Source organism: Microchirus variegatus, assembly GCF_963457635.1.
Source record: "Microchirus variegatus genome assembly, chromosome: 17".
Taxonomy (NCBI): Eukaryota; Metazoa; Chordata; class Actinopteri; order Pleuronectiformes; family Soleidae; genus Microchirus; species Microchirus variegatus.
In genome coordinates this window covers 16,257,899-16,275,421 of record NC_139818.1, presented here as the reverse complement: position 1 = coordinate 16,275,421, position 17,523 = coordinate 16,257,899, and the positions used below count along the sequence as shown (strand labels likewise).

The 17,523-nt window shown below is 40.8% G+C and overlaps 1 protein-coding gene across 1 annotated transcript in view; it reads right to left on the bottom strand.

Moving 5' to 3' along the window:
• Positions 1–17,523, bottom strand: part of LOC310939192 (ankyrin-1-like) — a gene marked incomplete at its 5' end in the record, with an annotated part of 92,579 nt that overhangs the window by 30,835 nt on the left and 44,221 nt on the right. Inside the window, 12 exons of the mRNA XM_083903872.1 lie at positions 2,438–2,662; positions 4,998–5,104; positions 6,740–6,842; positions 10,146–10,269; positions 12,856–12,891; positions 14,656–14,715; positions 15,124–15,196; positions 15,502–15,597; positions 15,716–15,814; positions 15,981–16,079; positions 16,225–16,323; positions 16,562–16,759. Coding sequence (XP_083759998.1) covers positions 2,438–2,662; positions 4,998–5,104; positions 6,740–6,842; positions 10,146–10,269; positions 12,856–12,891; positions 14,656–14,715; positions 15,124–15,196; positions 15,502–15,597; positions 15,716–15,814; positions 15,981–16,079; positions 16,225–16,323; positions 16,562–16,759 — 1,319 coding nt within the window. The remainder of the gene's footprint in view (positions 1–2,437; positions 2,663–4,997; positions 5,105–6,739; positions 6,843–10,145; positions 10,270–12,855; positions 12,892–14,655; positions 14,716–15,123; positions 15,197–15,501; positions 15,598–15,715; positions 15,815–15,980; positions 16,080–16,224; positions 16,324–16,561; positions 16,760–17,523) is intronic.

Genomic DNA, 17,523 nt, shown 5'->3' with positions numbered 1-17,523 from the left:
CCATAAGGATGAACCACCACAGGAGTTCAATCACCCTGCCAAAACAGCCCTGTTCAGAACGCTCCGTTTAGTAGTATAAGTAAAGTTAAACTTAAGGGACAGGAAATGACATCAGCCACAGAGGCTACTGGGAGCTAGCATTTGCATCATTTGTATCCACTGGACAGATAAATACTCTGAGGCTGGAAGTTTGTGTAGAACTCTGTGCTGCACTGTGGAGCCAAGAATAGAACTTTTTTGGGACTTCCAGTTTTCGGATGCCGTTGCCCTCGCCAGCACTCGCGCATGTTTTACGGACAAAGCGGAGCTCGGCAAGACAACAATTCCAGGAATTTAGCACATTGTGACGTCCCAAGAAGCGCAGAAGTCAACGTCGCATGTTTCATCTCCTGTACTTAGACTGAGGAGAACCACAAACACATGAGTGAGTCATCTTTTTTCACACTTTGGCGACTGGTAGGGCCTCCAAGTCCCAAATATAAGTATTAAAATGATTAAAAAGTTGATTTTGCATAATATGGGACCTTTAATATTGTATTGTTTTTTCTGCTCCCCACACCTGGTAAAGATATCTGACAAAACTGTAGGGTTAGCCCGACGGTTAACCCCCTACCCTTTTCTGTCAAATCCAACCAGCCTTGCCATGGTATTCAGACCTCTTCCATCAACAAGGTGTTTCCGTCTCCACAAAAACGACTGCTCACTGGATGTTTTTTTTCTTGTTGTGTATAAAAATAACAGATAAAGCACTTCTCAGGCAGTAGCCCTATATAGTTTCCTGGTTTCCTAATGTGTATGCATTTCCAACTTGCTACAAAACCCCCAAGGTCTTCCTTGTTCATGTTACTGTATAATATCATAAAAAAGTCTGAACACACCAAATACCGAGACATAAAAGTGATCTCAAAGGTGAAGTAAAGTAACAGCAGTCATGGGAAGCAGGATGATGCTTGGCTTGAGAAGGATAAGGCTCATGCCCGACAAGCGCAGTCCAGTCCAAACAGCCAATCAAAACCTTTACTTTCAGTGATATCAGAAGCCCACTGAAAGCCTCTGGGGAAAAAAAAGACAAACAATGGTCTCTAATGAAAGTGACTACAAAGTAACCATAATGGATAAAAAACTATATTGTGTAGTTTTAGGAAGAATTCTGTATAACTCCCTGTAAAAGTGATTGAGGCAAATCCACTTTACTGTGGTGGACCTGGACCCGTCCCTCAGCTCACTTTAAATACATCAGATTTTACTCTCAACTTACTGTTATTTGTTCTCCCTTTAATCATCACTACCCCATTGATTTCTTCCCAAAACTACATGGCAACCATATCATATCAATGCTCTATCCTTACAAATCAAAGTCATACAGAGATGGGTAAAGTAATTACATCCATCAGCATGAATCAGCGTCAGTCATGTCGTTTCCTACGGGGAGTGGGAGGTACAGGACGGGGAGAAGCAGGGAGTCAGAGTGGGGGGGGGGGGGGGGGGGTGAGTGGTTGGGTTGCTATGTTTAGGTTCCTACCCAACAAATCTAGTTCCTCTGGGTCCCAGCTGTAGTACTGGACTAACCAGGCTCTCGCCTTCATTAAGGGCTGGCAGCTTTCTGGGAAGATGCAGTTTACTGTGTCCGCAAAATAATGAAACACACACACACACAAAACACACACACACACACACACTCGCAGAAGTCAGTAAAAGCACACACCTCTGAGTTGTGGTTTTCATCAAGATGATTTTTCTGCCACTTCCTCTAAGTGCTATCATCAGTAATATCAGTCATGGCGACTACTCACTTACAGGCAGCTTTATCAGAAAATGGCTCAGGAATAATAAAGATACGTTTCATTGGATAAGAGGAGTGGATTTATTTTTCTGAAACCGGACAACTTTAATGATGATGCTTGTTTTGAACTTGAATCATTCATGCAAACACAACATCAAATAACATTTCTCAAACGCGAGCATTGCTGCATTTATTTGGAAACTGTCACTGTTAAATCATATATTTGGGGGTTTGACCATGGGAATTACTGTCTTCCAATATCTTAGATACTAAATTATTACATTTGACAAAAATGAAAGGTGTGTCACTTGCACCCATTTCATTATAAGTGAACATTACACGTTTGCAATCCACACTTAAACAACGTTTACATCGGATGGTGACGGACTGAAACACAGCTGGACAACTCGCTTGAGGGTGAGCACATGGTAACGATTATACTTCACATTAAACTGCAGGTATCACACCGCAGCATGCACACACACACACACACACACACACACACACACACACACACACACTCACACTTTCCAATCGAAAAGGTAAATGGCTAGAAATGAAGATGGCACGAAGCATGTCACCCAGAGGAAGAGCACCCAAAAACAAAAGAGCGACAACAGTAAAGCGTAAGTGAGGTTTTTAAAGAAGTCTTACCCGAGGAACTGAGCTCCCGCAGGACCGACCTCCACCAGTCGGCTGGCCAGGCCCTCTCCTTCCACCATTGGAGGAGGCGACGCAAGCTTGTGCCTCTTGACCAGTCGACAGGTGATCCTGGTGGGTGCCGTGCACTTCCTCGGCGGGATGATGATGCGCATGCCGTTGTGGCGGCTTCCTCGCATGGAGCCGCCCCTGGCGTCGACCATGAAGCTGACCAGGAACCTAATGAGGAGTGCGCAAAAGGAGAAGAGAAACAACAGAAGAGAGAGTGACAGGAATGAGAGGGAAGCAGAGGTAAATGAAGGGGAAAGTGTGTGGAAAATATGAGATAACCACACAGAGGGAGAGAGAGGGGGAAGGAACATGAGGTCAAATATTTATGTTTATTACTTTAACAGCAGCACACTGATGAAGAGAGAGGAGGTTTAGTCGAGGTGCTTCCCATGCTATGATCTTCAAAACACACACAGTGAGTGTGAGCAAAAAAAAAAGAAAAAAAGAACAGAGATACAGGAAAACAGATATGTCAAGAGTTTTCTGTGTTGGCTTTGACTGCAGTGGCACAGCAAGGAAAAAAAACAAAAAAACTACGGAGCCCCGAAGTGACATGAGAAAAAAAAAGAAGATGAAAAAAATACATACAATTTTTTTTTTTATAAAAATGTTTTCTTTATATTTTTTCGATTTTTCTTTTCATATTTTTGGAAAAAATTATGATTTTTTTTTTTTTTTTTTCTCATGTCACTTCGGGTGCTCCGTAGTTTTCTACATAATTTTCCCCAGCAAATTATTTTCTTATGTAAATATTCTTCCATGCTTCAGTATAACCTAATATTATACAAATATTTCACATAATGCTCTGTTTTGAGGATGGCTTATGATTTATAGTCAAGACGCCAACACATGAGCCTCCGGTGTGTCTGTATTTTACCAGAGGGTAATGTAAATCTGTGTGTAGCTCGTTTGAAACGTACAGACGGTAGATAAATAAATACCATAAATCTCAAACAAACACAGATTCACACCATGCAATCTGGTAACTCTGACGTCATGTTGGTTAGTATGTAAATTCTGACAATCAAACACACAAACGGACACTTGTATTGTGTGTTGTGTGTTGCTCTATTTCACTGGCAGCTGATGAGTGTTTTTAATCTGTTTAAACACATCCGTCTGTGTACGGTGTGGAAAATGTGACACAGACAAACTCCAGGTCCAGCTGTAACTGAAAGCACTCCAATCACGACCAAGTCCAATCAAATTGAGTTTAAGTCTCACAAAAGATCTTTGAACAGAAAAAAAAAAAAAAAAAAAAAAAAAAAGGGTCAGAAATAACAACACCGGTCATGTGTGAGGAGAACAAACGTCGATGTTATGAGTGAACACGGGGGGGGAGGGGTGGGTGTGATGTCACCACAAAACAAGGAAGCGGTGGTGATAAACAGGGCAACCAATCACAGTCAGTCACCTGCTGTCGTACTGCGGGAGCGGAGAGGAAAAACTGCAAGATGGAACGACAAAAGCAACGCAGGAGTGACACGTCAACATCAGGCTTTTGTCAATGAAAATACCACTGAGAAATCTGCTGATCATAAAGAATTCCAGCCAAGCATTATTTTGAAAAACAAAGCTTATTTGCATGATTGACTGTTAGTTTTGTACACTACAATTCTACTATGCGCTAGAATATTATTACATTTAGCTTAGCATCACATATGGAATGTTTTTAACTGGGGTTTTTGGACAAATTTAAAAATGGATTGATAAGATGCAGTTGATCAATGTTCCCCATGTTCAGTTAACCCTTTAAGGTACGCACCAAGAAAAAAGCAAAGGAAAAAATATTTATTTGCATTTTTTCTTATTTTATCTTATTTACTTATGATAACAATAATGACAATCAATATGTATATATATTTATTGTTTTTAATTTGACCCTACAGTATTTTGTGGACCTGAGAAAGAAACCAAAACCAGCTTTCTCTTCCTCTAACAATGGTAATGAAGAGTTTTTAATAACACACACACACAGTGTCGGGCAAAGGGGTTTTTGTTGCATTTCAGATGTTTCTCCTCTTATCAGTGACTACAAGTAAACTGTAGCAGGTTCTGCAAGCTCACTATCTGGAAAGTCCCTGAAAAAGTGTGTGCATGTGTACTGAGGAAAACTGGTGATGGTTTCAGGGAAAATACAGTTAAATCAAATCCCGATTCAAGTGCTGAAAGTTTACTTTTAGTATCCAAGACCTTTGCCCAATACAGTTGGTTTTGACCTCTGCTTATAATATATAAATAATGGGGGTTTGGAGGAAGATTTGGTCGCAGATAAACCCTTACAATTTCATCAGAGAGGGTTAAAGGAAAAGAGAGAGGGGTTTTTCTGAAGGGGAAACAAAATAAGACAGACAGAGAATATAGAACAGGTGGGTGGAGACAAACACAAGCACTTGTCTTGTATCCTTCCTCCCCTCCTTTGGCTCTGAAAGCTGAATGCAAAGACAGTTTTTTTTTTGTTTTTTTTTTCCTGCTTTCCATTCATCCTTTCAAATGTGCTCACCCAGAGTGTATTGGTGAGGAGACGAGGTTGACGTTATCCAGTGCGTCTCCAGTCCAGCTGTATCTCCTCAAAGAGTCAGTGTCAAAGTCCTTAGCCACCGTCAAATGCTGCGGAGGAGAAGACGAGGACGATGCACGTCGTGAGGTAAATGCACAAATGCAAGAAATTATGCATAAATGTGTGACAAGTCATAATATCAGTGTCCCATGAAAATATGATCAAAATAAATTCAACTTTCTATAATTTAATTCTAGCAGAGACTGGCATCACATGCAACATTTATATGAATGAAGAAAACTGAATTATTTAGTATTTTTAGCTCCTGTCTGGCTCACTTCAGGTCCCACCTTCCTATGGGGAAGGAAGGTGGGCATTAGAACTAGCCATGACTGGCAAGATTTATGGTTTGAATCAGAAAAGTGATTCCTACACAGGGGACACTGCACCAGCTGTCATCAAAAGTATAGAGATTAAAAGCTATGATAGCATTTTATTTCAAAATGACAGGAAAAGGGTCACGTTTTCAAAATAAAAGATACTTAAAAGATGGGAAAGAAAACATGTACCAAAATCAGTCCACCATATACAAATACTGTAAATGTGCAACATGCTGATATGAGCTGCTTCATCTGAACACATCTAATGACACAACTGAACCAAAAAAACAAGTATATTACACTACTTAAGGAAAATAAAATCCAATCTGAGTGGCATCATCTGACATGCAGTGACAGTAGAGCGACACAAAATTACCTTGTTGTGCTGCTCTACAATGAAAGATCTTTCCTTACAAAGCATCTGGAGCAGCATGAGAGGAGACGAGCCGTTATTTAACAGATGCCACATCCATAAACAATATAAAAGTCTTACTCTTACACTTGTGTGAAGTCTAGTTCTCTGCAGGAACACTCTTTCTGAGTCTGATCATCATGGTTTAAGACCAGAGAAAACAACACACATCTAACAACTCTAGATCTCTAGGGAGATCGTGATGGAAGACACTGTTGAGTTGCATAATAGGAGGAGAGGGATTGGACTTAAAGGCCACAAATGATGATTTTGACAGTGCTTTTGTTAGACCAGTCTCCAGACTATGTCAGAGTGACATATTCAAATAGGTCTTTTAATTATTATTGTTATTTAAAGCATTGGGAAACAAATATAAATGCATATGAATGGTTTTGAAATGTCTCGTTTTGTCTCATTAACAATGGTAAATAAATATATATAATTTAGTGAATCATGTGCATTTTTTGGACATTTTGGATGCTTATTAACACAACTCATAAATATAGTTCTGCTGTTTATAGATAAAAAATTGGACATTTGTGTTGCAAGTCTTGCAAGTCACTGCAGCAAAAGTCCATTGTGATAAAAGACTGCGTCAAAGTCACTGTGTCTTTTGGATCATGGGGAAATATTTCATAAGTTCTGTGGCATCCTGAAAAATGTAAGGTCGGCCACTGGATTAATCTCGTTAGCGTAGCGGCATCGACCGCTAATCTCATTTCCTCTTTCAGTAAAATGTGACGGGACACCAACTCAGGTGTAAGAGGATCGGTGAACAGCCTGACTGTTGGCACAGCACCAAAGAAGATTGTTTGATGTGGAGACTGAACTGTGTTTTTTTTTCAAGTTAATGACCTGCACATGACTTAACTGCAAAAACAGAGAGTAATAGAGACATCGAGACAGACGCACATGCACCTTTAAATAGCTTTACATCCAGCCGGTGTACATACCATCTCCTTATTGGGTGCCAGCATCTCCTCTATCATCATGCTGTCCCGGGTGAAGGAGCTGCGGTTCAGCGTGTTGGACCTATCGGAACTGAAGGAACGGAGGCTTGGTGTGCGGTTGCCGTAGCAGTCAGGGGGGATTACACCAAGACAACAGTCACAATGATGGAAACAGGAGGTGAGGAGGAGTTGGAAAGGGGGGTCGTGGGGTGTAAGGGGATAATGAAAGTGAACAAAAAACAAAAAAACAAAAAAAACAAACATAAACACATTAAATGCATGCAGCTTCCAGGAACCTGACTGTATGCCACCAGGGACAACAACAACAACAACAACAACCACAGGGTAAGAAAGAACATTACTAAAAGGAGGCTCAAACGAGAAAGACTTCAGAAATCAATCAATTGTCCAATCAATACCCCAACACTTGGGAATTTAGTGCAATTGTGTATAATCACAACAATCATACATCTACGCCTTGTTTAAACTGGACCATTCACACCCAAACAGCACACAGATTTGAACGCCTGGGTGAAACAGAGAAGCTTATGAATGTTGAGCAGATTACCGTGTGATGGGCAATGGACAAGGAAGCTCATATCCGCTGACGCGATGACATGTTTAGCAAAATACTTTGACTTTATCACGTATGCTCATCCTTTGACAATTAGTGCGCATTAAAAAAAAAACGGAAAAGTTTCCGTCTAATGAGACTGAGTGCCGTGATGTTGGTGAGGAAGGCATTTATGAGGCAAATAAACGGCATTCATCAGCAATGACGTGTGATGAATGTTTGCCCTGCAACATCATCCACAGCTACAGCTCTGCACAGGTAAAACACAGGAGTTGAACCTATTCTTCTGTGTTCATTATCGTATTTTTAGGTCATTTTTCACAGTCAAAATCTAGTTTTTTGTTGTTGCCAGTTTGAAGGTTAAGCTGAAAACATAATAAATGTGTGTTTTATTGCACAGTTAGACAACAACACTAATTTATTCGACCTTTGGGGTCTTAGATGTATTTTAGAGCTTGGTTAACAGACCTATCAGACATTTGTATTCAAAAGTTAAGAATTCCAGCTTTAACTGTAACTTCTTCTTTTGGCTTCTCCACATTGGATCATCTGCCTTTATCTTTGCCAGCTTTAACTGTAACTGTATGTTGTTATTTTAAGTGTACAGTGTAAGCTCAGCCACTCAATTTCCAAATTATGTTCATTATGTTCCAAGCTTTTTATTTACTTTCCAATAGTGTTTCATAAAATATCTTCGCAATTATAAGTTTAATTCTCAAACCACTGACACTAAACTGATAAAAGGAAAGATCGCCCTATTGCAGGTCCCTGGAAGCTTGATAAAAAGAAAACTCCACACCGAAACCAAAAAAAAAATGATGCAAAGCTCTACCTTTGTGGCGAACCCACAAAGACCCAGGCATAAATGATACCACAGTCACCACAGTCAAACACCAAAAAAAAAAAAAAAAAAAAAAAAGGCAAACAACAGGATATTTTCTCCACGTAACAAAAAAAAAAAAAAAAAAAAAAAACAGATTGGCTTTTTTTTTTTTTTTTTTTTTGCAACTTAATGCAAAAAGCTGGAGAAAGATCACACAGTAAAGTGAACCACAGTACACAACAATGAACAACCGCTCAAAGTAATTCAGTTAGTAGTCTAAACATACACAGTCAATTATGTGTTATGTAGGAGCACAGAGTCATGACTGGGGGTCTACAGGTTAAGGAAGGAGGAAGCAGGGGTGGAGGGGGAGGAAGCGAAGGTGTGAGGTGGGTGAGTAGGTGGTGGTGGTGGGGGGGGAAGGCTTCATCATGCCTTCAGCCTTACCTGACTTTGGGACTAACATTAAGAATGGACATGAGGAGAGAATAAAATATTGTGAGGAGTGGATCGAGAGGTGCAGAGAGGAGAGAAGCAGGCAGGGAGAGTGGAGGCAGCTGCTGCCAACTGACTGACTTAAACTGTAAGGATTCAATTATCAACTTAAATCTGACAATTTCCACATAAACACTTTATTTATACCAATTGCAACAATTTATTATAGGTCCTCTGTGTCTCATGTGTCTTATAATACAGGGAAAGTGACATTAAGGGGACTTCAAACTTCAAAAGTACTGAGATAAACCCACCCTTTTTTTTCTCAATTTAATCCATATTTAACAACAAAATACACTAATTATAACTAACTATCACACAGCATTTTGATCACAGAGCCTCAAAACTGCTACTAATATCAAGCTAAACTCAAGATAACATTTAAAGCATTCAATATGCGATTAGTTCAGCATCCATTATCTGGGTTTGCAACACATTTTTCTAAAAAACTGTTTCCCTTAGAAACTAGAAAAAAAAACATGAATTATCAGGGAAATAATTTAAAATTATTCAAACTGATGGATCATAACACACATTTATTGTACCACCATCATTCTCCTGTATATAATTAAGACAATAAAACTGTCTTTCTACTAGTAAAAGAGCTTCTACAATGTACAGCTGCTTCCAACTCTTAACGTTATTGTGTTATGAAATATCAGAAAGTCTCTAATGATGTAAAGGTGTTTTAATAACAATATTAAAGAGAAAAAGCAAGTCTTAAAATAGATTTTAAAACAAAAACCCTAGAGATGGGTATCGACTTTTTTTAATATTCCCTTCCCGAATCGAGTGAGCTGGAAATAATTTGAACCCGCAATCCCTGAGGACCAGAAATTTGTTAAACCAATTCTATGCTTAGGTTAACTGCTCCCCACACACACATTCACACATTCCCTCTCGCTCAAAACAGTGTGTTGACCTAACCCACCGCTCGGGGCCGCGCGATCGAACGCGTTTCTAATTTCCTGTGACTCGGTGTCCGTGCGTGTCACTGCTCAGATATTCAATAATCCCCTCCCTGTTCAGTGCGTTGCACAAGTGTCAATATTCTAGATTAGTGCAATGAAAAGGGTTCAACGGCAAAAACTATGACCACCTCCCACCAGTCAAGGGTTAGAAATACAGTGTCTTTCAATACTTTACAGCTTCAAAACTGTTGCTTAAGCCCCCGAGTAGGAGTTAAATCACAACCTCTCTCACAAGCCTTTCTGGTCTCTAGTTCATATGTGCAACAACGACAATGGTTAATGGTTAATCTCTATATGCTATTATCAAGATATCATTATCTTCAAGCTTTAAAAAAAAAAAGACCACAGTGCACATTTTTTTACACTGGGATGTGGTGCAGCAATAAATATTGTGATTGTAGATTACGTTAGACTGTCAGTCATATCTGAAAGGACTTTTCATATCAGCTGCAACATATTGTCATTATTATGACCGCTATTAAAAATACTACTGACAGTTAAAAGTCATAACATTGATTTATGTGTCGTGTCACTGTGTGGTCTCACCTCTGTGACCGCGCGCCCACGCTGAAGCCCATGTAGCCCTCCTGAGGGAGCGAGTCGTCCCCCAGCTCCCGCAGGTCCTGGGGGGCCAGATATTTGTCCGTGTTGCCCGTCATGGCATCGTCACCTGGTGGGTTTTTGAAACACACAGCGAGCAAAAAAGGGGACTTGTTTTGAGTCAGCTTTCAAACAAACGAATCAGTTCAACTGCTCTCCAGGTTTTAGCTACAAGAACACATATGCTGCTTTATATCTGGGATGCGCTCAACACATCAGCGTGACAGAACACTGTAGCTTCACACACAGAGCAACTCTTTTTCCACAGACGGATCAATGCAGCCTTTGCCCAGAGGCTGCTTTCCAACAGTCACACACAAACAAAAGTCTTGCTGTCACTAAAAAAAGCTTTTTGTCCATGTCCCCCACACATGTCCACAGTCATACTACAAATAATGCTACTGTCAGGTTTGCAAAAGTAGTCAAACCAGTTTAAGAATTTAGCTTTTTGAGCACAGTTAAGGTGAATTAAAAAACAGCATCAGCACATAAATCACTCAAGCTCTAAAACACTGGTGGTTGAAAAGTTTGAAACATACATTACAGGACTATCAGGAGCATAATCAGCAGCTTGTTATTTCCCCTCAGATGTACTGTAAAGTCCTACCCTACTGATGAACCAGTGACCGCAGAGTTGAAAGAGAGATGGGGGGGGGGGGCGGGGGGTTGGAGGAGGAGTTAACTAGGGGAGAGGGGAGCAAGTGCATGCAGGCGGAGAGACGAAGGGGAAAGAAAAGGAAGGCATTCCAGCAGCCACAAAGCACCGGAGATCCCATCAGCAGCACCCCATCCCTCCCTGTCCCCTCACCCCCTGCTGCTGCAGCCGCAGCACCCCTCCCCCCCAACAAACTTTCTCCCTCATACACACACACACACACACACACTTTACAGACCCCATCTGGCGACATTCCAGTCGATTCTCCAGGATTCCTCCTCACTGAAAAGCAAACCCCGCACACAACTCACCTCCCGATTTAAAGCACTTCATTCAGCTGGCCTTCCAGTTTGCAGGATTTCAGCCTCCTGAACCTAACTTTTCTATGACTTGTAACCTCCCTTCAGCTCTTTGTCGCTCTCTCTCCCCCTCTCTCTCTCACTCACTCACTCACTCACTCACTCACTCAAAGCACTCACACAAACAGATCAGCTTTCTCCCGCCTACCCAGCCTGCTCGAGGATTATCCACTGTGTGTATGTGTGTGTGTGTGTGTGGAATAGACACCTAGATCCCCACTGGAGGACAGAAATACTAAGTGGGTGTGTGACTCGGACCAAGTTGTCCGAACAGTGTCTGTTGCACAAGTGTACATACAGTAGAGGACACCGACTGCCTCCTCCTCCTCCTAACTTCAATCCCCTCTCTTCACGTGACCCCCCCCACCCTCTCTGCCCATTTGTCTCTCATCTACTAAATATTGTTTACTTTCAAAGTGTGCACACATAACTTTGTCCTCCTCGATCTTTGTCTAGTTTCCACCCCGCCCTGCAGCTGACTCCATAAGTCAACATGCACGAAACCATGCCCGTCACGTGCTTTACACGATCTTTAGTTAGCATATTTCGTAATAAAAACAGAATGCTGATGCTTCTTCTTGTTCTTCTTCAATTTCGAAGTTAACTGTGTGTCTTTCAAACCAAGTATTAAAGGTGCCATATGTAAGAATGTGGCCAAAAACGGTTACTACACTCAAATTCAAAATACCAAGGTCTTTTAGATTTCGTTTTCTGACGTAACTGGCAACCCGTGGTTGCTCGGCAGCTGAGACTCTACTGACTGCAATGATTGGGAGACGGCGGTAGGTGGCGCCACATGCCAAAACATGATTTCAAAACATAAACATGATTTGCAGTCTGCAAAATATTTTTTTTAATGCAAATATTTTGGCTGTACTGTTGTTGTTGGTGAGTTCAGTTTGTCATATCAACATTATTCCTGTCTCTGTGACATCATATCAGTGACTCATTCTGATGTGTTAGAATTAAGTCAAATACCTCTTAAATCACATCAAAATAAAACTCCCTGCCGTATATTGATCGGTTTTCATTCAACAAATAACCACGCTGCCTTCTTCTCAATACTACTGCTTCCCTTTTAAATTTAGAAAATGAATTCAGAAACCTAAGACGGACACGGAGACCCAAGCATTTTGGATCTTCCACCTCAAACAACCCCAGAGCAAATAGAAATAGCTACTCAAACATTTGCAAAGATGTCATTGCATCATGCATACATACATTAACCCCGGGATTTAGATTTCCACGCTGACAAAAATATTTCTCAACTTTACAACGCAGCTGCACAGTTCATCCAAAGTCTCCACAGGTCTTTGTGGATGTCCACGACGTTATGATCGTGGGACAAGTGCATGTTACTGGAGATGTTCACTGCTGTTACTCAGCTGGTATGTGAACCCATGTGTGTGTATTTTTGGACGAGAAATTAAAGACGGGCCCACAACAAACACACACACACACACAAACACACAGCTCCAGAGTGATGGCAAACATGCACATACACAAACAAGTGAAAGCAGCAGCGGCGGCAGCAAAAACCATGTGCGCAAAGTTAAGTTTCATCAGTTCAGCTGCACCACCTCAGACTGGTTATTGTTTGGAGTTTAGTCGCAGTGAAACCACACTTTCATTCATCACTTACAGGAATAGCTGACGCAGATATTCCCAACATCCATCTCTGTTTAAACAAAGCACAAAACACGTTTTATTTCATGTTCTTTAACTTATAATTAGCTATATCCTTAGGATTTTCAGTGACCAATTAGACTTATCTCTTCAACTGACTTCATATTGTATGTTTTTTAACATTTTCAATACGCTTTCAAGGTTTTTAAGTCACGCTGAAGATGTAGGTGAGCAACAATCGATTCAGATTCCAACTCGGTTTCTTTTTTGACACCTAGACTACGAGACCACTTGGAAATAAATAAAGCATTTCTGGGCAAACCCTTTTCTAATTTGGCTCCTTTGTAATGATTTGAGTGATGTAAAATATGGTGTAACACAGGGCTCTGTTCTGGGCCCGCTGCTCTTCTCTCTACCTTTACATTGTACCCGTATCTTCATGTAAAAGTTTCTGGAATAAGATGGGTGCTTGTTTATCAAAAGCTGGTTAACACTTGGCACATAACAGAACCAAACTTTATGACATGCAAATCAGGAACACACGCACGACATCAGCAGAGGTCGTCTCTGACGTGAATAAATAATGGCGCACCTGTCCATCGCATGATCCGCGTTTACCCATTACACTTTCAGGAATATAAACAGTTTGAATTGTGATGAGGACGCATGGATTACTGCCGGCTACTGACATTTAGCAGCTCTAAAAACTGCACGACTTAACGGCTTAAAATCAAAAGACAAACCACTGATCAAAAAAACTGGTAATAAATCAGTTTCTCTGGGTTTCCCCCCATTCCCCAGTCTGCAGTGTACTATGGAAACCACACACACTCACACACACACAGCAGCTGACACTACTGTTTGTTTTGGCCAAAATGTGTGAGACGACAAAGGCTGCATCATCGACAACCCTCCATAGACAAAGGATCGAGTGTGTGTGTGCAGTCTACTCTCCGCGGTGTGAAAAGAAATCTGTTTCCACGCTTCCACCACAATGCCATATGCAGACAGTTGGCATGGCAACCCATAAAAAAAAGGCATATCCCCCTGCAATTGGATGCATGAAAATAGTGGAGGCTTCACGGCAGCTCAGCATGAGAGAGTCAAAGGCAGGGGGATGCAGCAACAGAAAGTACTCGAGTACAGTATATAGTATTGCAGTTTTTCCCAACCCTGGTCCTCAGGGAACGTGCCATGCTATGTTTTAGATGTTGCCCTGCTCCAAAAAAAACACCCACCTGATTCAGATTAAACATTCATTGTGATTTTTCTTTTTTTAACCAAAGTTGAAACATTACATTTAAAAAAAAATAATAATAATAATTCAAATTAATTTTCCTTATTTTTCTTTTTTTAAAGACATTTGGAAAATCTATTTTTTTGGGGAAAAAAATTGCCAAAAGTTGAAATATAACATTTGAAAAAAAAAAAAAGACAAAAGTTGAAAGTTGAGCTTGAGGATGAACTGACGATTTATTTGAATCAGGTGTTTTTGGAGCAGGGCAACATGTAAAACATGGCTAGGCTGTGTTCCCTGAGGACCAGGGTTGGGGAACACTGGAGTATTGCACACACTACATTTGTGACGCACACAAAAGAAATTAGAAGGAGCAATGGCTAGAATATACAAGAAGCCACTCTATTTAAATATGTTAATTTAAACAAAGTACGCATGTACTGTTTTGTCACCACTAATATATAAAAAAAGAAAGAAACTGGCGAAAGAGAACAAAGGATTGCAGGACATGCAGAGAGTTTTGACAGAAGTGAGGGAAGAAAAAAAAAGAACGAAACAATGAAGAAAGATGAAAAATACCTTCTTCCACATCAGATAAATAGTCCTCAGTGATCATTTCGGGGACATTGGCTTTACGGACTGTGTGATTGGGATGGAGGAGAGGGTTAGAGGAAAAAAAATAAAAAAAATAAATAAATGGAAAATCATATCAAAGGCAAAGTAAGAAATGAAAACAATATGAATGACATACGTTCAAAGGTGTGCCTTTGTATTATTCTTACACTCTTAATTCAGAATAATAAAGGCTTTAAGACAGTATGATGATCTATGTTGAGTTATTCAGCAGCAACAACAAAATAAACCACAATAAAGACAACATTTTGACAATGAGGAGACAAACACTGTGTGAATGGCACCTGGGCCTCAACCTTTGCTATCACCACCAATTGTTTGACTAAGGTCAGGTCACATGAGGAGAGCTGTTCCATGGATTTAAGGTGATATAGATTCACTACACTTTGATTTACCATGACGGGAAAACCTCACCTTCATCATCGGACATGTCCAACACCTCGTTCATGGTCTCGGGAACATTAATCTTGTGCTTCTCTGTCACGGTCTGTTAAACAGAGACACACTTTACATCACAAAGGGCACATCAGATACCAACGTTTCACAACAAATGTTGTTTGGGAAGTCAGGGAAGTGGTTATTTATTGTCTAATGTATACGGAAATGTTATTTCTGAAGTCCTGTGAGAGTCTAAACACAACAATGGAAAAGTTGAATAATGCACTATTTCACTGTAGAAGTGGATATTGCCCCTAGATTTGATGTATCTTCATGTATACTACTTGCCAAAAACACATAATTAAATAAAATCTTCCTATTATATGAGAAAATGTAATGTAACCATAGATGCACCTGAGTAGTCAGGGTTTCCTCTGTGACCACTTTGAGCGTGTCCACCACAGAGATGTAACCAAGCCTCCTGGCGATGGACAGGGCACTGTTCCCATTCTTGAAACACAAAGACCATTGTTATAAGAAACAACGTTCCCGAGCTGAATAGTATATTGTAGTGCAGTATCCGTGTGTCCATGTGTCCATCCATGTGTGTGCGTGTGTGTGTACTTACAGTCGTGAGTTCGTTGGGCGACGCTCCGTGATGCAGCAGCAGGTTGATGATGTGCGTGTGCCCCTGCTGTGCAGCCTGATGCAGAGGAGTGTAACCGTTCTGCAGAGGAAGACCAAGACAAACAAAGGTTAAAAGTAAAAACACACACATTTTTGAGATGCACTCACTGACTTTTAACATTTTTCCGTCAAATTTAAACACTGAAAACAGAAGAAGGCTAATCTCCATATTATGCCAATAAAAGAAGCAAACACTTAAGAATTACCTTGGTCTTGGCATTGACCTTTGCCTGATTTTTCAGCAGGAAGTTGACCATCTTTGCGTTTCCATAGTGACAGGCCACATGAAGAGGAGTGTATCCCAGCTGATGACAAAAAAAATAATCACAATTTGAGTCGAGTAGCGCTAGTGGAAAAGGGGGCTTTATTCTCAATTATGGGAAGTTTAAACCAATATATATGAGATATGTTTGCCTGATAACTGAATTCAAGAAGACAGCAGAAAATTACCTTGGTCTCAGGGTCTACAGTAGCTCCTTGGTTGACTAAGACCTCTGCAACATTGACTTTATCCTCCTGCGCTGCCAGATGGAGTGGAGTCAGACCAGACTGAGGATACAGATGGAGACAAAGAGGCAGTTAAATACACAGACGGAGACAATAAAATACATAGAGACGCAGAGAGAGACACACAGTTAAACACATAGAGACAATTAAATACACAGACAGGCAGAGGCAGAGGAATACATCTTGCCCAAAACTAGGTTTGTGCAACGCGGTGATAAATCACACAAGTGACAGAAAACAAACATTTGCAGCAGAGTTTTCCCAAACTTAGACGTCGCACCTTATTGCCGACGTTGATCGGCGCGTCTCGAGCCAACAGCAGCGTCACGATGTCCACGTTGCCTTCCTGTGCGGCGAGGTGCAGAGGAGTGATGCCCTGGCGCGTTACCGTGTGAGTGGAGGCCCCGTACTCCAGCAGCGTGGTGGTTATCTCCATTTGATTCTTCTTCGCTGCAATGTGGAGCGGCGTGTAACCGTTCTGGCGCACAGACACAGACAAGTGTCATTTTTGGTCACTGTAATGGCAAATTCAACTTCTTTGTCTCAGAACTAGAGCCTTTCCCTAAAACAGAATACCAGGTCCTTGTGTGTAATGTGTATTGCATATTGTGTAATTAGGATGTCTAGCCTGAACTTGCACCTTCTGCAGGGAGCCGGCTCCCCGATACCTACAGTAGACAAAGAGGGGTGAAAACACAGCCTGGAAAGGCAGACTCTTTGTCTATTGGAGGAATACGAAGGGGGAGTTGCTCAGGTATAAATGTGGAGGGCCCACGATGCTCTGGGTCTTTCTCCAGCTAGGATCACTCCTGTGAAGATTGACCTTTTCCTTGCAAAGCAAATAAAACCTTGTCGGCCGGCAGAAGTTCTCGATTTCATTCTTCACCAGCAGCAGCGGATTTCCACAACTCGGGTAACTTTTTGATTGCTCGTGTCTTAACGCAATGACACATGCATTATTTTATGGTGATTTGCTGCTTGGGGATAGTGGATGAATGATACTTTAATATAATAATTTATGAACATTTAGTGGCATTGCACTGTGATATGATATGAAAAACTTCCAACACAACACAAGTTTCAATTCTGCAAAGTTAATTCATGTTCTTACAGTAGAACATGTATATACTCTAAAATCTATGTGGAGGATGTCAAAACTCTACATTGTGGATCTGCTAGGTTTGAATTGGAGCACTTTTTTTTTACATATTAGTTAATATTCAAGAAGCGAAGTGAGTAAGT